The 14,709-nt window shown below is 57.0% G+C and overlaps 1 protein-coding gene across 14 annotated transcripts in view; it reads right to left on the bottom strand.

The window, feature by feature from the left end:
• The window catches only part of ATP2B2 (ATPase plasma membrane Ca2+ transporting 2), a 369,370-nt gene that overhangs the window by 9,584 nt on the left and 345,077 nt on the right, over nucleotides 1–14,709 (bottom strand). For 8 of the 14 annotated variants that reach the window (XM_070433633.1, XM_070433632.1, XM_070433635.1 and 5 more), the window contains 6 exons: nucleotides 12,922–13,028; nucleotides 12,278–12,469; nucleotides 9,224–9,437; nucleotides 7,152–7,363; nucleotides 6,901–7,008; nucleotides 4,817–4,999 (listed from right to left, as the gene is read on the bottom strand). In XM_070433633.1, the coding sequence (XP_070289734.1) occupies nucleotides 4,817–4,999; nucleotides 6,901–7,008; nucleotides 7,152–7,363; nucleotides 9,224–9,437; nucleotides 12,278–12,469; nucleotides 12,922–13,028 (1,016 nt within the window). Of the gene's footprint in view, nucleotides 1–2,859; nucleotides 3,036–4,816; nucleotides 5,000–6,900; nucleotides 7,009–7,151; nucleotides 7,364–9,223; nucleotides 9,438–12,277; nucleotides 12,470–12,921; nucleotides 13,029–14,709 lie in introns of all 14 variants that reach the window. The other 6 variants (XR_011473706.1, XM_070433639.1, XM_070433642.1 and 3 more) reach the window with 2 other exon arrangements.

Raw genomic sequence — 14,709 nt, 5'->3', positions numbered from 1 at the left:
TTTCAGCAAAAAGAGGAACTAGGGGATAATTATTTAGAGTTTGCATTGTGACGGTGTTGACCAAAGTGTGTGCACTGAAGCCACAGAGGTTGCAATCCCTTTGGAACCAGTACCCTTGGGCAGGGGGACAGACAGGCTCTTTTTGAGACCATATGTCCAAGAAAGTGTCCAAGAATGGACCCAGAATTACAGGCTGGATTCTACAATAGAGGGTAGGAATACAAGATTCTTAAGGAGGCATGATTCCTGGGGCAGAGGCAAGGTGGTGGCTGGGGGTTTCTGAGAGAATGAAGGGTCAAGGCTTAAAGGCTCCTTTTTTTAGAGAGAGTGGGAGAGAGAGGGAAAAACAGAGAGAAACATCGATGTGAGAGAAACACATCGATTGGTTGCCTCCTGAAGGAGCCCGGACCAGGGTCTGGGTGGGGAAGAGCCTACAACTAAGGTACGTGCCCTTGACCAGATTGAACCTGGGACCCTTTGGTCCGCAGGCCGAAGCTCTAATCACTGAGCCAAACCGGCTATGGCACAGGCTCCTTTTCAAAGGCTGTTCCAAAGTTGGAGTCACCCTGGGATAAAGGGGATCAATCTGGCTTGGAAGAAAATTGGCTTAGAGGTAGGAAGTAAGTGGAGGGCAGAAAAGGGCATGTCTCTGAAGGAGAATTGCTAAGAACTGACTGTCCCAAGACCAGCCTTATTGAATGGCTTTATAAATGACAAGAAAAGATGAGAATTCAATTGCTAAGGTTTGAGATGACTGAGCTCTTTCTTTTAGACTGTGAAAGCTAGGAGGAGGGGGATAGATCCAGGGAAGACTTTCAAAGACTGCGAGGCAGGAATGCCAGAGAGGCTCTCTTGTGGCCAGTGCAAAGTGCTACACGCCAAGAAGGAGGCTGGACCAAGATGGGACAAAGAACTAAGTGTGCACTCAGAAGCTAGGTTTCTGGCTGTCAGACCCAGCTAGAGGGATGCAGGTGTCACGGGGAGGGTGGCAGAAGCCAAAGGAACGGAGTCTTCTTCAAGTGGCTCTCTAGGCCAGAACACTTCCGGTCACGGAGCAAGGTCAGAGCTAAGCTGATGCAGAGGTAGGTCAGCTGGGTGAGGGCCTCTCACCAAGGGGAGGGCTCTCTAATGCAAAGGGGAGAGGATGGGACCTCATCACTGGCTCTGGTTTCCTGCCCTGAGAAAGCCTGGCAGTGATTCCCTAGTGATACCTCATGGTGGTATGGGTACCCACAACCTGGTGACTCTGGACGCCATCTGCTCAAATAGGTCTGCACTTCACCTTGGCTAGTCTGGCCTCCTCATTACTGTGGTCTGTGCTAATGAATGAATGAACAAGGAGGGGCTTTCCCACCGTTTCTGCATCCTTCCTGTCATCATGCATACCTGGCAGGACTGTATCCACTGAAAGGTCATGGGACATCAGCATATGCCTTCAAAAGGCTCTCTGTGGCTCATGCCCCCTGCCAGAGGGCTCAGATGGCGTGGTTCCCACCGAGCACACAGGTGCTCTCCTGTGCAGTGGCTGGGGATGTGTGTTATGGGCGCTCTGTGTTTGGATGGGGGTAGAGGCACCTCATAAAGTATTAAAAGATGCGGTCTGGAGTCTATGCTCCTCGAAGAAGCCCAAGGGCTGGCTAAGGCAGTGGTCGGCAAACTGCGGCCCCTTGAATGTGGCTCTTCCACAAAACACCACGTGCGGGTGCGCATGTACAGTGCGATTGAAACTTTGTGGCCACACTCAAGGGGCCAAAGAGCCGCATGTGGCTCTCGAGCCACAGTTTGCTGACCACTGGTCTAAGGGAACCATCGTGGCCATCTGAGAAGACCAGAACAGGGCTCCCTTGCAGTTTGGAGACAAGGAAAGGGAGGAAGGTGGTAAACTGAGACTTCTTATTTGCTCTGGGACCTCAGGACATAGGGGTTCAGAAAGATCTAGACAAGGCCAGAGAAGAGAGACCCAGGTAAAAAGTGATGGTGAGAGGTGACGAGCTTGGCAGGAGGGAGGTGATGGAGGGGGTCAGAGCCCCAGGCTGTCTCTCAGGTAAGGAAGGCAGGAAGCCGAGGGCTAGACCAGATCCCTCAGGGCCTCCAGCACCACTCGAGACCTGAAGCTTGGCCCACTGTTTTCTACTTGAGGTCAAGCTGAATGGGTGAGGGGCCTTGTTCCTTCTAGGAAGGCATCAGACCTTGAGCATGCAGGGAAAGTGGTATAAGGCGGCTGATGCTTTAGGTGTGCAAGGAGAGAGGGCAGAGGGTTCCAAACCACTGGGCTGGGATCTCCTGGGACCCCAGATGGACTATGACCTCTGACCTACAGTGACCGCTCCCTTGGCTGGACCCCACTGTGACTGACTGTGACCCCTGAGGGCCTTGACCCACGGTAACCCTTTGCCTGACTGACTGGAGACTGTGATTTCCTGGCCAACTCTCACGCTTGTCCTTGTGAGCCAGGCTGTTTGTCACTGATATGACCCTAGACTGATGGGGACACCTTGTGTCCCCTGGCTGACTGCTCCCCCTTGGCGGCTGCGACCTTGTGGTGCAGTGGGACATTTAATTACCGAAACCTTCCTGGCCGATGATGATCCTTTGACTGATCCAGACTTTTTGACCACTTGTGACCCTCACGACCCCTTGAATGACTGGTTGTAACCCCTGACTCTGACCCCCCAGCTGACTCTGGCCCAACAAGAGACTGCCCCCCATCACTGGCTATGGTCTTCTGACCAACTGAAGCCCTCAGCCCCTGGGCCTCACCATGACTGGCTGCCCCCCATGTCCTTGGTGCCCCGGCCCCTGCCCGCCTGCCCGCCCGGCGCTAGCGTCGGTGGTGCCCGAGGCGGTAAGGATTCACACTCACGCCCAGCTGCAGCAGGAGGAAGGCTGGTCGGAGAGGAAAGAGCATTGGACAACGACACGTGACTAGGGCTAGAGAGATTGGCTACGTCCTGGCTCTGGCTGGTGACGGAGGACTGTCTCCGCAGGGCCCCCTGGAAGGAGGCCCCGCTCTTGAATGTATTGACTACTTCAATCTGCAACGGAGGAGAGAACGAGACAAGTTGCGAGAAGAACGAACACAACAGCTACACGACTGACAGGCGCAATGCCACGAGAACAGCCGCAGCCACGGCAACAATGACGACGTCACTGAAATCAAAACAAAAAGTACCAGACACACTCCAAGGCTCTGAAAGATGTCTGCTTGGTTCTGGCCCATCTGCAGGCCCAGGGTCCCAGGGAGGACCCCAGGGCCCGGCCTTTGCTCTGCTCCAGGGGCTCAGGGGCCAGTGGGCTGGGCTGGGGGTGATTAAACATGGTGTTTGGAAGCAAGAGGGGTGCTTAGTGCCACTTGGGGCCAGAGGTGGAACCTGAGGGGTATGGTGGGGGCCCTGGGTGGACAGACTTTGGCCCAAATCTCAGCTATGCCATTTACGAGCTCGGTGACTTTGGGCAAGTCACCTCTCTGAGTGTAGTTTCTTATCCTTCTGAAGGGGCAATGCCACCTACCTGGCAGGGTATTCTCTGAGTGGCAAAGCCCTTGGCCCGTGTTAGCGTTCCTTAAGAGCCCAGCTGGACAGGCACTGTGTCCATTCAAGGGACTACAGTCCCGGTGTCCTGCAGCCTGGAGACCTCTGAGAGGCCCTGGGCGGGTTGGCAACAGCACCAGGGCCATGTGCGCTGAAAGCGGCCCTGGCAGGCCGGGTGCCGGGTTCTTGCTGGGAGGAGCCCAGGCTGCATCCATCAGGTGGCTCTGGGTCTGAAACCTGCCTCTGTGCCCCACCCCAGCTCTCAGAAAGTGCTGCCTCCTGAACCGCAGTCCCCTCTAAAACTGGAGGAGGCCTACCTACCTCTCAGGGGGCTGTGAAGGCCAGTGAGATGATGTTTGGGACAGTGCACTGTGGGTGTGAGGCAGCCCAGGTGACCTGTTTGTTAGGTTTATTAAATGAAGTGCTAGGCCACCAGGCAGGATGCAGGTGGGGGCTCTGCAACACTTCCCAGAGTGGGATGGGGTGGGGGCCATGAACTTGCTAGATGCAGCAGCTCTCCCAGGTGGTCTGGGTAAGAGACCGACCCTCTCTTAGTTACACAGGCTGTGAAAGCATGATGTGAACTATAACCCCAACCCAGGCAGAGGGGCTGGCTCCTGTGAGGCTGCGGCGTGTGTGTGGGGGGGCTGCACACGGTAGCACCTGGCATGTGGCAGCCATGCAGTCTCTGTGCCGGGGAAGAAACACGTGTGCTCTGCAGGTGTCTTTGGTGTGCATGTGTGCGTCTGTGAGGGAAAACCAAGATTTGCTCCCCAGAGCTGCCTGAGAACTCGGAAACCCACTATGGAGTACGAGGATGTGTGAATGTGCATAAGCCCTGGAGCTCACAGGCCCCTGGCCCCGGGGGCAATTTGGGGCCAACCCTGGCCTGAAGCTGCCATCTTGGCCTCCAGGGGAACCAGTCTCCAGCCTTGGCTTGTCCCTCCTGGTAGCTGCCCTGCAGCTCTGATCCCAGTCCCCCCAGCAGCCTTGACTAGAGTCCCTCAGTCCCCTCAGCTCTTGTGTCAACCCCTTCCCTGCTCAGGGGTAACCCCCAACACCCCAGTCCGATCCCTTGCTGGCCGAGAAGGTGATGTGGAACGTTCCTGAGGAGGCCACTGTTTCTTCAGCAGCCCCTCCAGAGTGCGTGTGAGGAATGTGGTGAGCTGGTGAGGTGGTGAGAGCAGGACCCTGACCTCTGGGGCCCTAGGAGGTGGATGGAGCACTTCACTCCATCACCTGCCTGCCCGGCCAGGCGTGGGCCCAGCCCTGGGAGCCTCCTGTACCTGGGTTTGGATCCGATTCAGGCCTCGGAACCATAGGATCTGGCCCCGCCGCAGCTCTCGCTCGGCGTGGTCTATCTCCTCCACATCCTCGTTGAGCTCCTCCTCCGGAATCTCCTCCTTCTGCGTGAGCCTGCCCGCCTCCTTGAGGAACTTGAGCCTGCTGGTGGGGATGGTGGCGATGACCTGCAGGGGATGTGGCAAGGTCAGGGCAATGGGGCTGTCCCTCAGTCAGCCTCCTTCCCTCCCTGCTACCTGCTTCTTGCTCTCCCAATCTTCCGCGTCTCTGACCCAATTACCGTTACAGGTTCAACTAATTAACTCATCCCAATTCAATCTTTAAATCTCCTATTAATTTGCTTTTCAATTCATTCAGTCATCCAGAGTCAGGGGGGCATAGTGAAAAATCCTGGCTTCTAGGAGTTGGGCAGATGTGACTTTGAATACACCAGACCTTACTGGTCATGTGACCTTGGGCAAGTCCTTTAACCTCTCTGAGCTCTGGTTTTCCCACCTGTAAAGCCAAAGGCAATTCTCAGGGCTGGAGGGCTAAGCGAGATGATGGGTCTAAGATGCCATGCACGAGCCTGGTGGGCCCTCAGGCTCCTGGGCTCCCTCCTCCTGAGGCCACTGGGTCCTGGGTACCCAACCTGAGCAAGAGGGGCTCAGGGCCTGCATACCCTGGGTAGAGCCAATTTGGGGATTCTGGGAATGGTTGCCTTCCTAACAAGGGGAGGCAACGTGAGAAGGGGTAAACCTTCGTTCTTCCTCTTTCTCCAAAGGATTTGTCCACGAGGCGTGAGAGGCAGGCCCTACAGGGGTGGGGAGGTGGGGACTGAGGTGGCAGAGGTCAGAGGCTCCTTGTAGCCCCTGGAGGGATAGACGGGCTGACCCAGACACAGCCTCAGGGGTTCCCTGGGAGTTTAAGGTGGGCATTGCCTGCTGGCATCGTCCCTAGGCATTAGGAGTCTGCTCACCCAGACACCTGAGCTCTCTAAGGGGTGGGCCCCAGTGGAATAAAGATGGCCTGGCCCTGAGGTTGCCCAGGGAATGGGGTTGCTGAGTCAAATCTAGTTTATCAACTCTCCAAAGAAGCCCCTACGCTTAAAAAAGTTTCTTTTGAATAAAACTAAACTTTCTTCTTTATTTTCTACTTAATTTCTGCCACTGGCATGTCCCACTCTAGCCTGGGAACAGCTTGGAGGCAAGAACACTGTCTCAGGCCCATTGGGCCCGCCCCGCCCCTGCCTTGGTGACAGCACCTCAGGGATAAAGCCCCTTTGGCCCAACTCGGGCGCGTCTCATAAACACCACGTCCTGGTCAGGAGCCTTGAGCTGCAAATTGTGAGCACTGTGATGTGTGTGTGTGTGTGTGTATGTCCCAAGAACATGGGCAACAGTAGGAATGGGAACTGGTGGGAGGATGTTCTGGGGTCATAGATGAAAGGCCCCCCCAGAGCATCCAGCCCAGGGTGCCCAAAGCCAGGAGGATCTTAGATGCCCACAGGCACAGCACTGAGTAGGTCTGCCATGTGGCAGAGTTGCCCTTATGTTCTCTCAGAGCCTCTGAAGGAGCCTCTCTTTGGTGTGGCTCCAACTACTAATCTCCCATCAGCACCCTCAGTAACACCATTTAACAGCTAGCTGCCTGTAGGCCCTGAGCCTCTGTGGGCCATGGCATCCAGTTAGAGTTTAATACCATTGTTCTCATTACATTATTTTTTTGTTAGCTTCTATTTATGACAAGTGATATTGATTTCCCACTCATGTTAGTAATATAAAGTTGTCTTTTGAAATAAATTTCAATGAAAAAAAGCCTGATACAATTAAAAGAAACTATTAAGTAAATAACATGATCAGAGATATATGGCAAAAATCACAGCGATGATATGCAAATGACCAGCATTTGGGACCTGGGCCAACTTCCATTGCTCAGATGCCCAGTGGCAGGGAGGGCCTTGTCCCGGGACCACACAGCAAGTTCCTGGCAGAACTGGGACCCATTCCTGGGGCTCCCGGATTTCCTGGCCAATGCTCTTTCCCTTCTCCCGCTAAGAGGCACTTCCTGTAACCGGCTCAGAACTTACCTGGCCCCAGACGAGCTCTCCTAACCCGATGAATATGCACCACATCCACTGGTCCAGCTGCAGCGGGGAGCAGCTGAATGGCTTCCCCCCAAACTGCACGATCACTATCTGGAGGTCAAAGGGAGCAGAGACAGAGACAGAAAGAGAGATGGGCCTCAGGGGCCAGGTCGGAGGCCTGGGCTCTCAGGACACTGCAGGGGGCTCCAGCTGCCCACTGCCCCCTGGCCCAGGTTAAATGGTGGCCTGGCTACCTGAATGGCAAAGGTGCCCAGCACGATGGTGCAGAAGATGGGGTTCCGGAAGATGCCGTCAAAGACGTTGCGCTCGCCGTGGATCTTGCGGGCATTGATCTCGTTGAAGAGCTGCATCATGACGAAGGTGTTGAAGATGATGGTGTAGTGCTCTGAGGGCGGCGAGTGCAGGGGGGCGTTCCTCCCGCTGTCGATCTCGAACATCTTCTCACCTGCCAAGCCGAGAGTGCGGGGAGCTGGGCGGGGCCGGGGTGGGAGAAGACCCTGGGCCCAGCAGCAGGGTGGGCAGCCCAGACATGGAGGCACTCCCCGGACACGGGGTAGGTAGGCCTGTGCCGTTGGGTGGCCATGAGTGTGAGTGAAGGGGTAACAAAACTCTTTATCCTCTAGTGGTTTTCAACCTTGGCTGCACATTAGAATCACCTGGGAATCTTTTTAAAATCCTGATTTCTGGGCCTCATCCTCCGGAAATTCTGTTTCTTTGTTATGGGGTGGGGCCACAACATTAGTAACAAAGAAACAGAATTTCCGAAGGATGAGGCCCAGAAATCAGGATTTTAAAAAGATTCCCAGGTGATTCTAATGTGCAGCCAAGGTTGAGAACCACTGCCCTAGGGGAACAAGACCTTGGGTGAACTTCCTTCCACTTTTCCATGGAAATCTGGTAAAGGTGGAATGCTGGCTGTGTTCTCAGGCGACATTGCTTATAAAAAATGACAGACTCATCTGGACTGGGAGGACTGGAGGTGGGAGGCCATGGCTTTGGGCTCCCCCAAAGTGCTGCTTTTTGTAACTGGGCATGTCCCTTGCCGAGACCTCTGGAAGCTCAGAGGGCTATTATAAGAGATATAATTCCTGTGTGGAGGCTGGGCTCCTCGGCCAGACTGGCTCGGACCCACCCATGTTGCTGCTTCTCTTACAGCTGAGCTGTCACACGGTGGAGGGCAGTGTGGACTGCCCCCCGGGTATTGTGTGGACACCTGCTGATGGCATGCCTATGCGAGGTGGTGCCAGGAGGGCTTGTCGGGCTTCCTGTGTGAGAGGTGTGCCCATGAACCCAAGACCACCGAGGGTAGGTGCTCAGATAGGGAAGCCAGCTCATAAGGCAGCGGCGGCCCTCCTCTCTCCCTCGCCTGCAGCTTTTACTGGGAGTCTCTCCCACTTCTGCCTTCCTGTGGCTTCCTCCACGGCTTCTCAGGTGATCTTTACAATGGTCCTGCCAGCACTCCACCCTTGAGCTTTCTGGAGGAGGCCTGCCCTCTGAGGAACAGGACCAAGCCCCACCGCATCTGTACTCTGTACTCTGAAGGCAAGTGCTCCTTGGTGTGGAAAGTCCAGCTCAAGGAGGCTCACATGGGGGGAGCCTGCCCAAGCGAGGACTCCAGCTGGGCCCAACGGGTTGTGTGACCACGGGCAAGCCTCTTCCCCTCTCTGGGTGTTTATTTCCTCATCTATCACCCGGGGGGTGGGCTCTGCATGGATCATCTCTGAAGCACCATGGTAGCCAGGCCAGTCTTAGCCCATCCAGACCTGGTTCTTTGCCCAGGCTCCTCCTCAGACTGCATGCCCTTGGGCAAGTCACCTCACCTCTCTGTGCTAGCTGTTAGCATTGTCATGGGGAGTGATGGCAGAGGTGCCTGCCTCGTGGAGTGGTTGGCAACCCAAGTGAGAGTGTTGTGGAAATAACTGGTGGGAAGGCAGGTGTGTAGGAAGCCTCACGGAGGGAGCCTTCCACGGGGCAAGGATCACCTGTGGGAATGCATCTGAGAAGGGGCCAGTCATTTCCCCCCAAAGCCTCAGGCTCCTCTGAGGCTGGCGTGAGGGGCATTCATCAACGCTTGGGCACCACCTCACGTAGGATGTACTCCGTTCAGAGATGGCGTCCGTGGAAAAAGCCTTGGTTTGGGGGTTGGCCAGATGTAGGACAGGGCCTGGCTCTGCCCAAGTCTTACTCTGTGACCCTGAGCAGCTAACTTCCTCTTCCTGGGCCTCCATCCCCCACTGGCAAACAGGAAGGCGGGTGTCGATCAGAACGCTGGGTCAGTCCCAGGGCGGTGGGGTGGGGGGCTCACCCACGAAGAGCAGTGTGAAGATGAGGGTGAGCTGATAGACGGCGTGGCCCAGGATGTTCTTCATCATGGTCCGCGAGATGAGGGGCTTGTTGCGGCCGTACGGCTTCCTCAGAAGCAGGGTCTCGGTGGGCGGCTCGGTGGCCAGCGCCAGTGAGGCGAACGTGTCCATGATGAGGTTCACCCAGAGCATCTGCACGGCCTTCAGAGGGGAGTCCTGGGGACAGCAACCGTGGAGAGGGCTGTCATGGGGAGACCAGCCTCACCTGCTGCCACCACGTGCCTGCTGTGGGGCTCATCATTGGGGGCTCAGCAGCTTCCTGCTGGAGCCTTGAGGCCGCTCTGTCCAGTGGGTCTGCCCTCACTGGCCTGCCCCCTGGGTTCCTGAGCAGGCACAGAGCAGGTTCGCTGAGGCTTTCCCTGGAGGACAGCCCAGACTTGCCCACTTTGGCTGTCTTCTCCCCCAAGGACAAAATGGACTCCCAGGGCCAGTGGCCACTGGCTCTCTAGTAAATACAGCCACATCCTTGCCTGCCACCTCCCCCCCACCGTCCCCCCCCCCCCGTCCCCCCGCCCATGAGTCTCACTTCCAGGCAAGGCTACAACGTCCCCCACCATCTCCAGCACAGACTCCATCTCCTCTGTCTCCCTCTGGCCCCTCCCTGCTGCCTCTTTCCCCGCAACCAGTGGTTCTCAACCTCTGGCCCTTTAAATACAGTTCCTTATGTTGTGACCCAACCATAAAATTATTTTTGTTGCTACTTCATAACTGTAATGTTGCTACTGTTATGAATCGTAATGTAAATATCTGATATGCAGGATGGTCTTAGGCAACCCCTGTGAAAGGGTCGTTCGACTGCCAAAGGGGTCGCGACCCACAGGTTGAGAACCGCTGCCCTCAACCATTAATGGCTCATGTCTCTCCTACCTTACCAGCAGCGCCCAACCCTGTCCTCTTCTCACCACCACTCAATTTCTCTTTATCCTTTATCCCACTTTGATGTCAGCAGTTATTGTTCCAAATATAACATTTTTATGGTAGAAAATTGGGGCAAGTAAGGAATAGCGCAGAAGCTAAAACTCATCAGTGGTTGAACTACCTATAGGTTCCCACCGTCTAGTCTGGCGTGGATCGTCCCACATCTGCCTGAGACGGGATCACATATTCATACCGTCCTGTGCAGTCATGCCACGCAGTCTGCACTGCCCAAAGTTACTGAATCCATCCGTCTCCCTCCTTCCTCACACCCTGTGTGCCTTGTCCTTGCAGCCAGACTCTGGCCTCCCCGTGCCCCCCCAAAGCCTTTCCCCAAGGTCACCAGTGCCCACTTGTCACAATTGAGGAACACATCTTCCAGCCCATCTCACTGGCCTCATTGGTGTCTGGCCACAGCCTCCTCCTTGCACCCCTGACCCCACTTACCTCCAGCTCCTCCTCCTCTCTGAATGTTCCTTTTCCTTCTCCATCTCCCTCAGGAGCTTCTCCTCTTCCCCTGCCTCTTAAATCTGTGCTCCCGGGGCCCTTCCCGAGCCCTGTTCTCTTTCTACATCTGGCTGCAGGGGCCCATCCTCCCCCACACTGCCAACTTTCCAGCCCCGCCCTCTCCCTGTGGCTTTAGCCTCATCCACTGGAGAAACACCTCCTCCAGGAAGCCACAGACCCTGAGAGCCTCTTGGCTTGAACTGAGCTGTTCCTGGTCCCTCTGTCCTCTCCATGTTCCTCCTGAGGCCCCCTGTCTGCACCCCATACACCCACTACCTCCCAGGTGTTTATCGGAGCTCCACCTTCTGCCCAGTCTCCCACCTCTGCCCCAGCACAGTCACAGCCTACTCCCCACACCCTCAGCTTCTTCCTGCCACCAGCCTTCTCTGATCACGTGCACCTTGGAGTTAGGGTCCCCGATCTCCACATCAAGGTCTCCATGGCCCTGCCACCAACTCAATCTGAGACCTTTAGGCAAACTGAAACCTCAGTTTCCCCATCTGGCATCCGCTGGTCTCCAAGAAGCCTTGTGAATTGCCATGTTGTGGGAGTGTCCCCAAGCCACCACTAGAGGGAGCTTCTCACCCACAAACCTGGAGAGGCCCTGGAGTAGGAAGGGACCCCTTCAGCCGACCCTCAGACTCTCTCAGGGCTTGGGTATTGGGTGCTGCCATGTGTATCCCCAAGGGCTCAGAATAAAGCAGAGGGGAGCAGCGTTCCCAGGGCCACACAGCCCTTTGGGGGCAGTGCCGGCCTCCGGGCCTCTGTGGGTTCCTGTGGGCAGGAACTTGTCTGCCCACTTGGCCGCAAGGAGGGGCCAGCCTTGGAATACGCCTCTTTCCTCCCGGGCCAGCCTGGTCAGCCTTTGGGGGAGGCAGGAGGCTGTGGGAGCAGTGGCAGGAACCTGGCCTGTCCATACCCCAAGCCTCAGTTTCTGCCTCTGTGAGATGGGGATCATCACTGTTTCCTGCTGCATGGGGCAGGTGAGGAAGCAGGGGGCTGCTGCTGTTGGGGCCTGTGGTTAACTGCCCCTGGGTTCAGGACCTGGGGCTGCTCAAGACCCAGGCTGAGATCCTGACAGACAACTGTCTCTCCCCGTGACAGAGTCCCTGACTCCCTACTATGGCCCCCAATTGGCCTCAGGAACCCAGGCAACCAGGCCTCACCCGACACGCTCCATGTCAGAACTAAGGCCCCCTGGGCCCTGCAGGCTCCTTGCCCCCCATCTGGCTGCCTGATCCCCCTGGGCCCGGCCCCGCCCCACCAGCCCTCTAGTCCTTTATGCGGCCATGAGCTCTGCCTCCCTTGGAGATAGCCTCTCCCGCCTCCTGGAGCAATGACCAGCGCTGTGCAGGTGTGGAAGTGAGGTCTAACCTCTCCCACTTGCCTGGTGACCTTGGACAATCCCCCGGCACATCTCTGAGCCTCATTTCCTCTGTTCCGCTGGGCTGGCACCTGAGGCCGGTGCTGCAGCTCCTAACCCTCAGCAGGCGCCACTGACGGGTGGGACAACCTGGGGTGCCCTCCCCCAGGCTTCGGCATGCTCCACCCCACCCACCCCTCGGGGGACCCACCTGTGTGATGCAAGCCCCCGTGAAGGCCACGATCACAGCCACCACGTTGACCGTCAGCTGGAACTGCAGGAACTTGGATATGCTGTCATAGACGTTGCGGCCCCACATGACCGCCTTGACGATGCTGCTGAAGTTGTCGTCCGTCAGGATGATGTCCGAGGCCTCCTTGGCCACATCTGTACCTGCAATGCCCTGTGGGGACGGGGACAGGAGCCTGGGTGGGTCAACCGAGGAGGCAAGCAGTTCTAGCAACACTGCTCTCCTCCCCTACACATCCTCAGTCCTACACAACCCCCACATATATACACCCAACTGCCAGCACAGCCAGATCACATGGCACACACATGTGCGTACAGACGCATATGCATGCACACACACTTACTCCTGACAGACCTAGCACTCTGGGGCCACCCCTCTCTTTAGGAAGCCTCTTCCTGCCCCCCAACCCAGACCCCTTAGTGCAGGGAGCCTCCCTCTGTCCTTCCAGGGGGCCAGGCTGGGCACATGAGGTGGACGGTGGGTGGGCTGAGTGTGAACTGGGGGTCCCGCATCGCCAGCCTGAGGCTGTATTGTCCATGTTCCCCTAACCCCCTGCCCTGAGCTCCTGCCAGATGCTGCCCTCGGCCCCTGCAAGCCCCTCCTACCATGGCGAAGCCCACGTCTGCCTTCTTGAGTGCAGGACCATCATTGGTGCCGTCTCCTGTCACGGCTACCACCTGCCGCTGCTCCGTGTGGGTGCTGTCGATGATGCCTGTGGGAGGGGGCAGGGGTGTGCTCAGGGCCCTGGGGTGCTCCATGGGGCAGGGACAATCTGGCCAGTCCTGAACCTCAGGAGGACACAGGACTGGGCACAGCCTCCTCTCTGTCCCCTGCCCTGCCCCTCCCCCCCCCTCGTGGTTCTTCCCAGCTCCAGGGTCACCCATAGCTCCCAGCACCTGCAGGGGATGTCAGGCATCTTAGCCCAGTACTGGCTTGCAGCCCTCCATGGTCTGGGCCTACTCACCTCTCCAGCACCCTCTCTTCTCTCTGCAACCCATGGCCACCCCAGCAGCCACCCTGGCCAGAATCGTTGCCTCCCTGCCTGTGCTCCAGGGGCTCCAGGGTTTTGCCAGGGGCCTACCATGAGCTCCCCCAGCACCACCTCTCTGGGAGGTTCAGTCACACCTGAGGAAGTCTAGGCTGTGCCATTCGCCAATGACCCCTGACTACTGTACTGGCCTTATTCTCTCTGTACACATGTATCCTCAATAAAATCCTCAATAAATAACAGAATGAACAGATGTCATGTGGCCCCTGTCACTGAGCTGGGGCCAGTGAAAAAGGATGGGTGAAAGATATCACTGGACATGTGTGGAGTTTATGGGCAGGACAGAAATCTGAGTGTCAACCTTGTCATGTCGCTCTCTCATTCTGCACATCAAATGTGTCACCGAGGCTGGAGGATCCTGGCTCCGAAATCGCATTGGGATCCTTCCGCTTCTCTCTGTCCTCATCCCTTCTGCCTCACTACCCCAGGGCTCCCCTTCCAATCTGCACAGCAGCGCCTGAGTCTGAACCTGGCCCCCAGCATCAGCTGAGTCGTTCCCTCACTGCCCACTTGGCCTTGGAGGGACATCTGCATTCTTAGCTCCACTCACAAGTCCTCCATGGTCAGAACTTCCCATTCTCTGATCATCTCGTCTCTCAGCCCCCGGCCATCCCTCATCTGTGATTTAACTACAGGAATGGCTCTTGGTACTGCAGAGCCGGCTCCACTTGGCCCTGTCTTTGCACAGGCTGTTCCCTCAGCCAGCTCCCTGTCACCCACCTGCAGGCTCAGCTCAGAGCCACTTTCTCTGGGAAGCCTCTGTGACCCCCTGCAGGCCCCCACCCTAACTGATCACTGCAGCTCCCATCCGTCCACGTGCCCCCCTGTCCTGAACCTGGCAAACAGCACAGCCTGTGGAAGGAGGGAATGAGTTCCCTGACTTCGGGCACTGTGCTCCCTACCCCCACCCAGCTCTTTGTGACCATGCAAGTTCCACCTGCTTCCAGGCCCAGCTCCAAGGCATGTACTCGGGAGTCGTCCCGGCTGCGCCCCAGCTGATCCGCTGCCAAGGACTCTCCAGTTTCTGTCCACTTGGCACTTGAGGCCTTCATCCCTGCGGGGCCCCCTGGCCTGCCTGGGTGCTTCTCCAAGGAAGAGGAAGGGCTTGTTTTTTCTCTGAGGCTTCTCAGGCTGGCACTGACCTTTCCGCAGGCCCCCTACTGCTCCCAGGAGAGGAGGGAGCTGGGCGGACACCTTCTACCAGACTCTTGTCCACCACCGGCAGTGCTGGCATGGCCCTGCCATGCACGGCCACCAGAGGCCTTCCTGCGGTCACCTCCTGTGGTCACATCCTTATCCTGTTTCTCTAGACCTCTCAGGAGCTGTTCGTGCTGTGGGCCACCCC

This window comes from Myotis yumanensis, unplaced genomic scaffold (genome assembly GCF_028538775.1).
Source record: "Myotis yumanensis isolate MYYU_CA2020_CCGP unplaced genomic scaffold, mMyoYum1.0.hap1 SCAF_14, whole genome shotgun sequence".
Lineage (NCBI taxonomy): Eukaryota > Metazoa > Chordata > Mammalia > Chiroptera > Vespertilionidae > Myotis > Myotis yumanensis.
The sequence above is the reverse complement of the archived record's forward strand: the minus strand, read 5'-3'. Positions and strand labels throughout refer to the sequence as shown.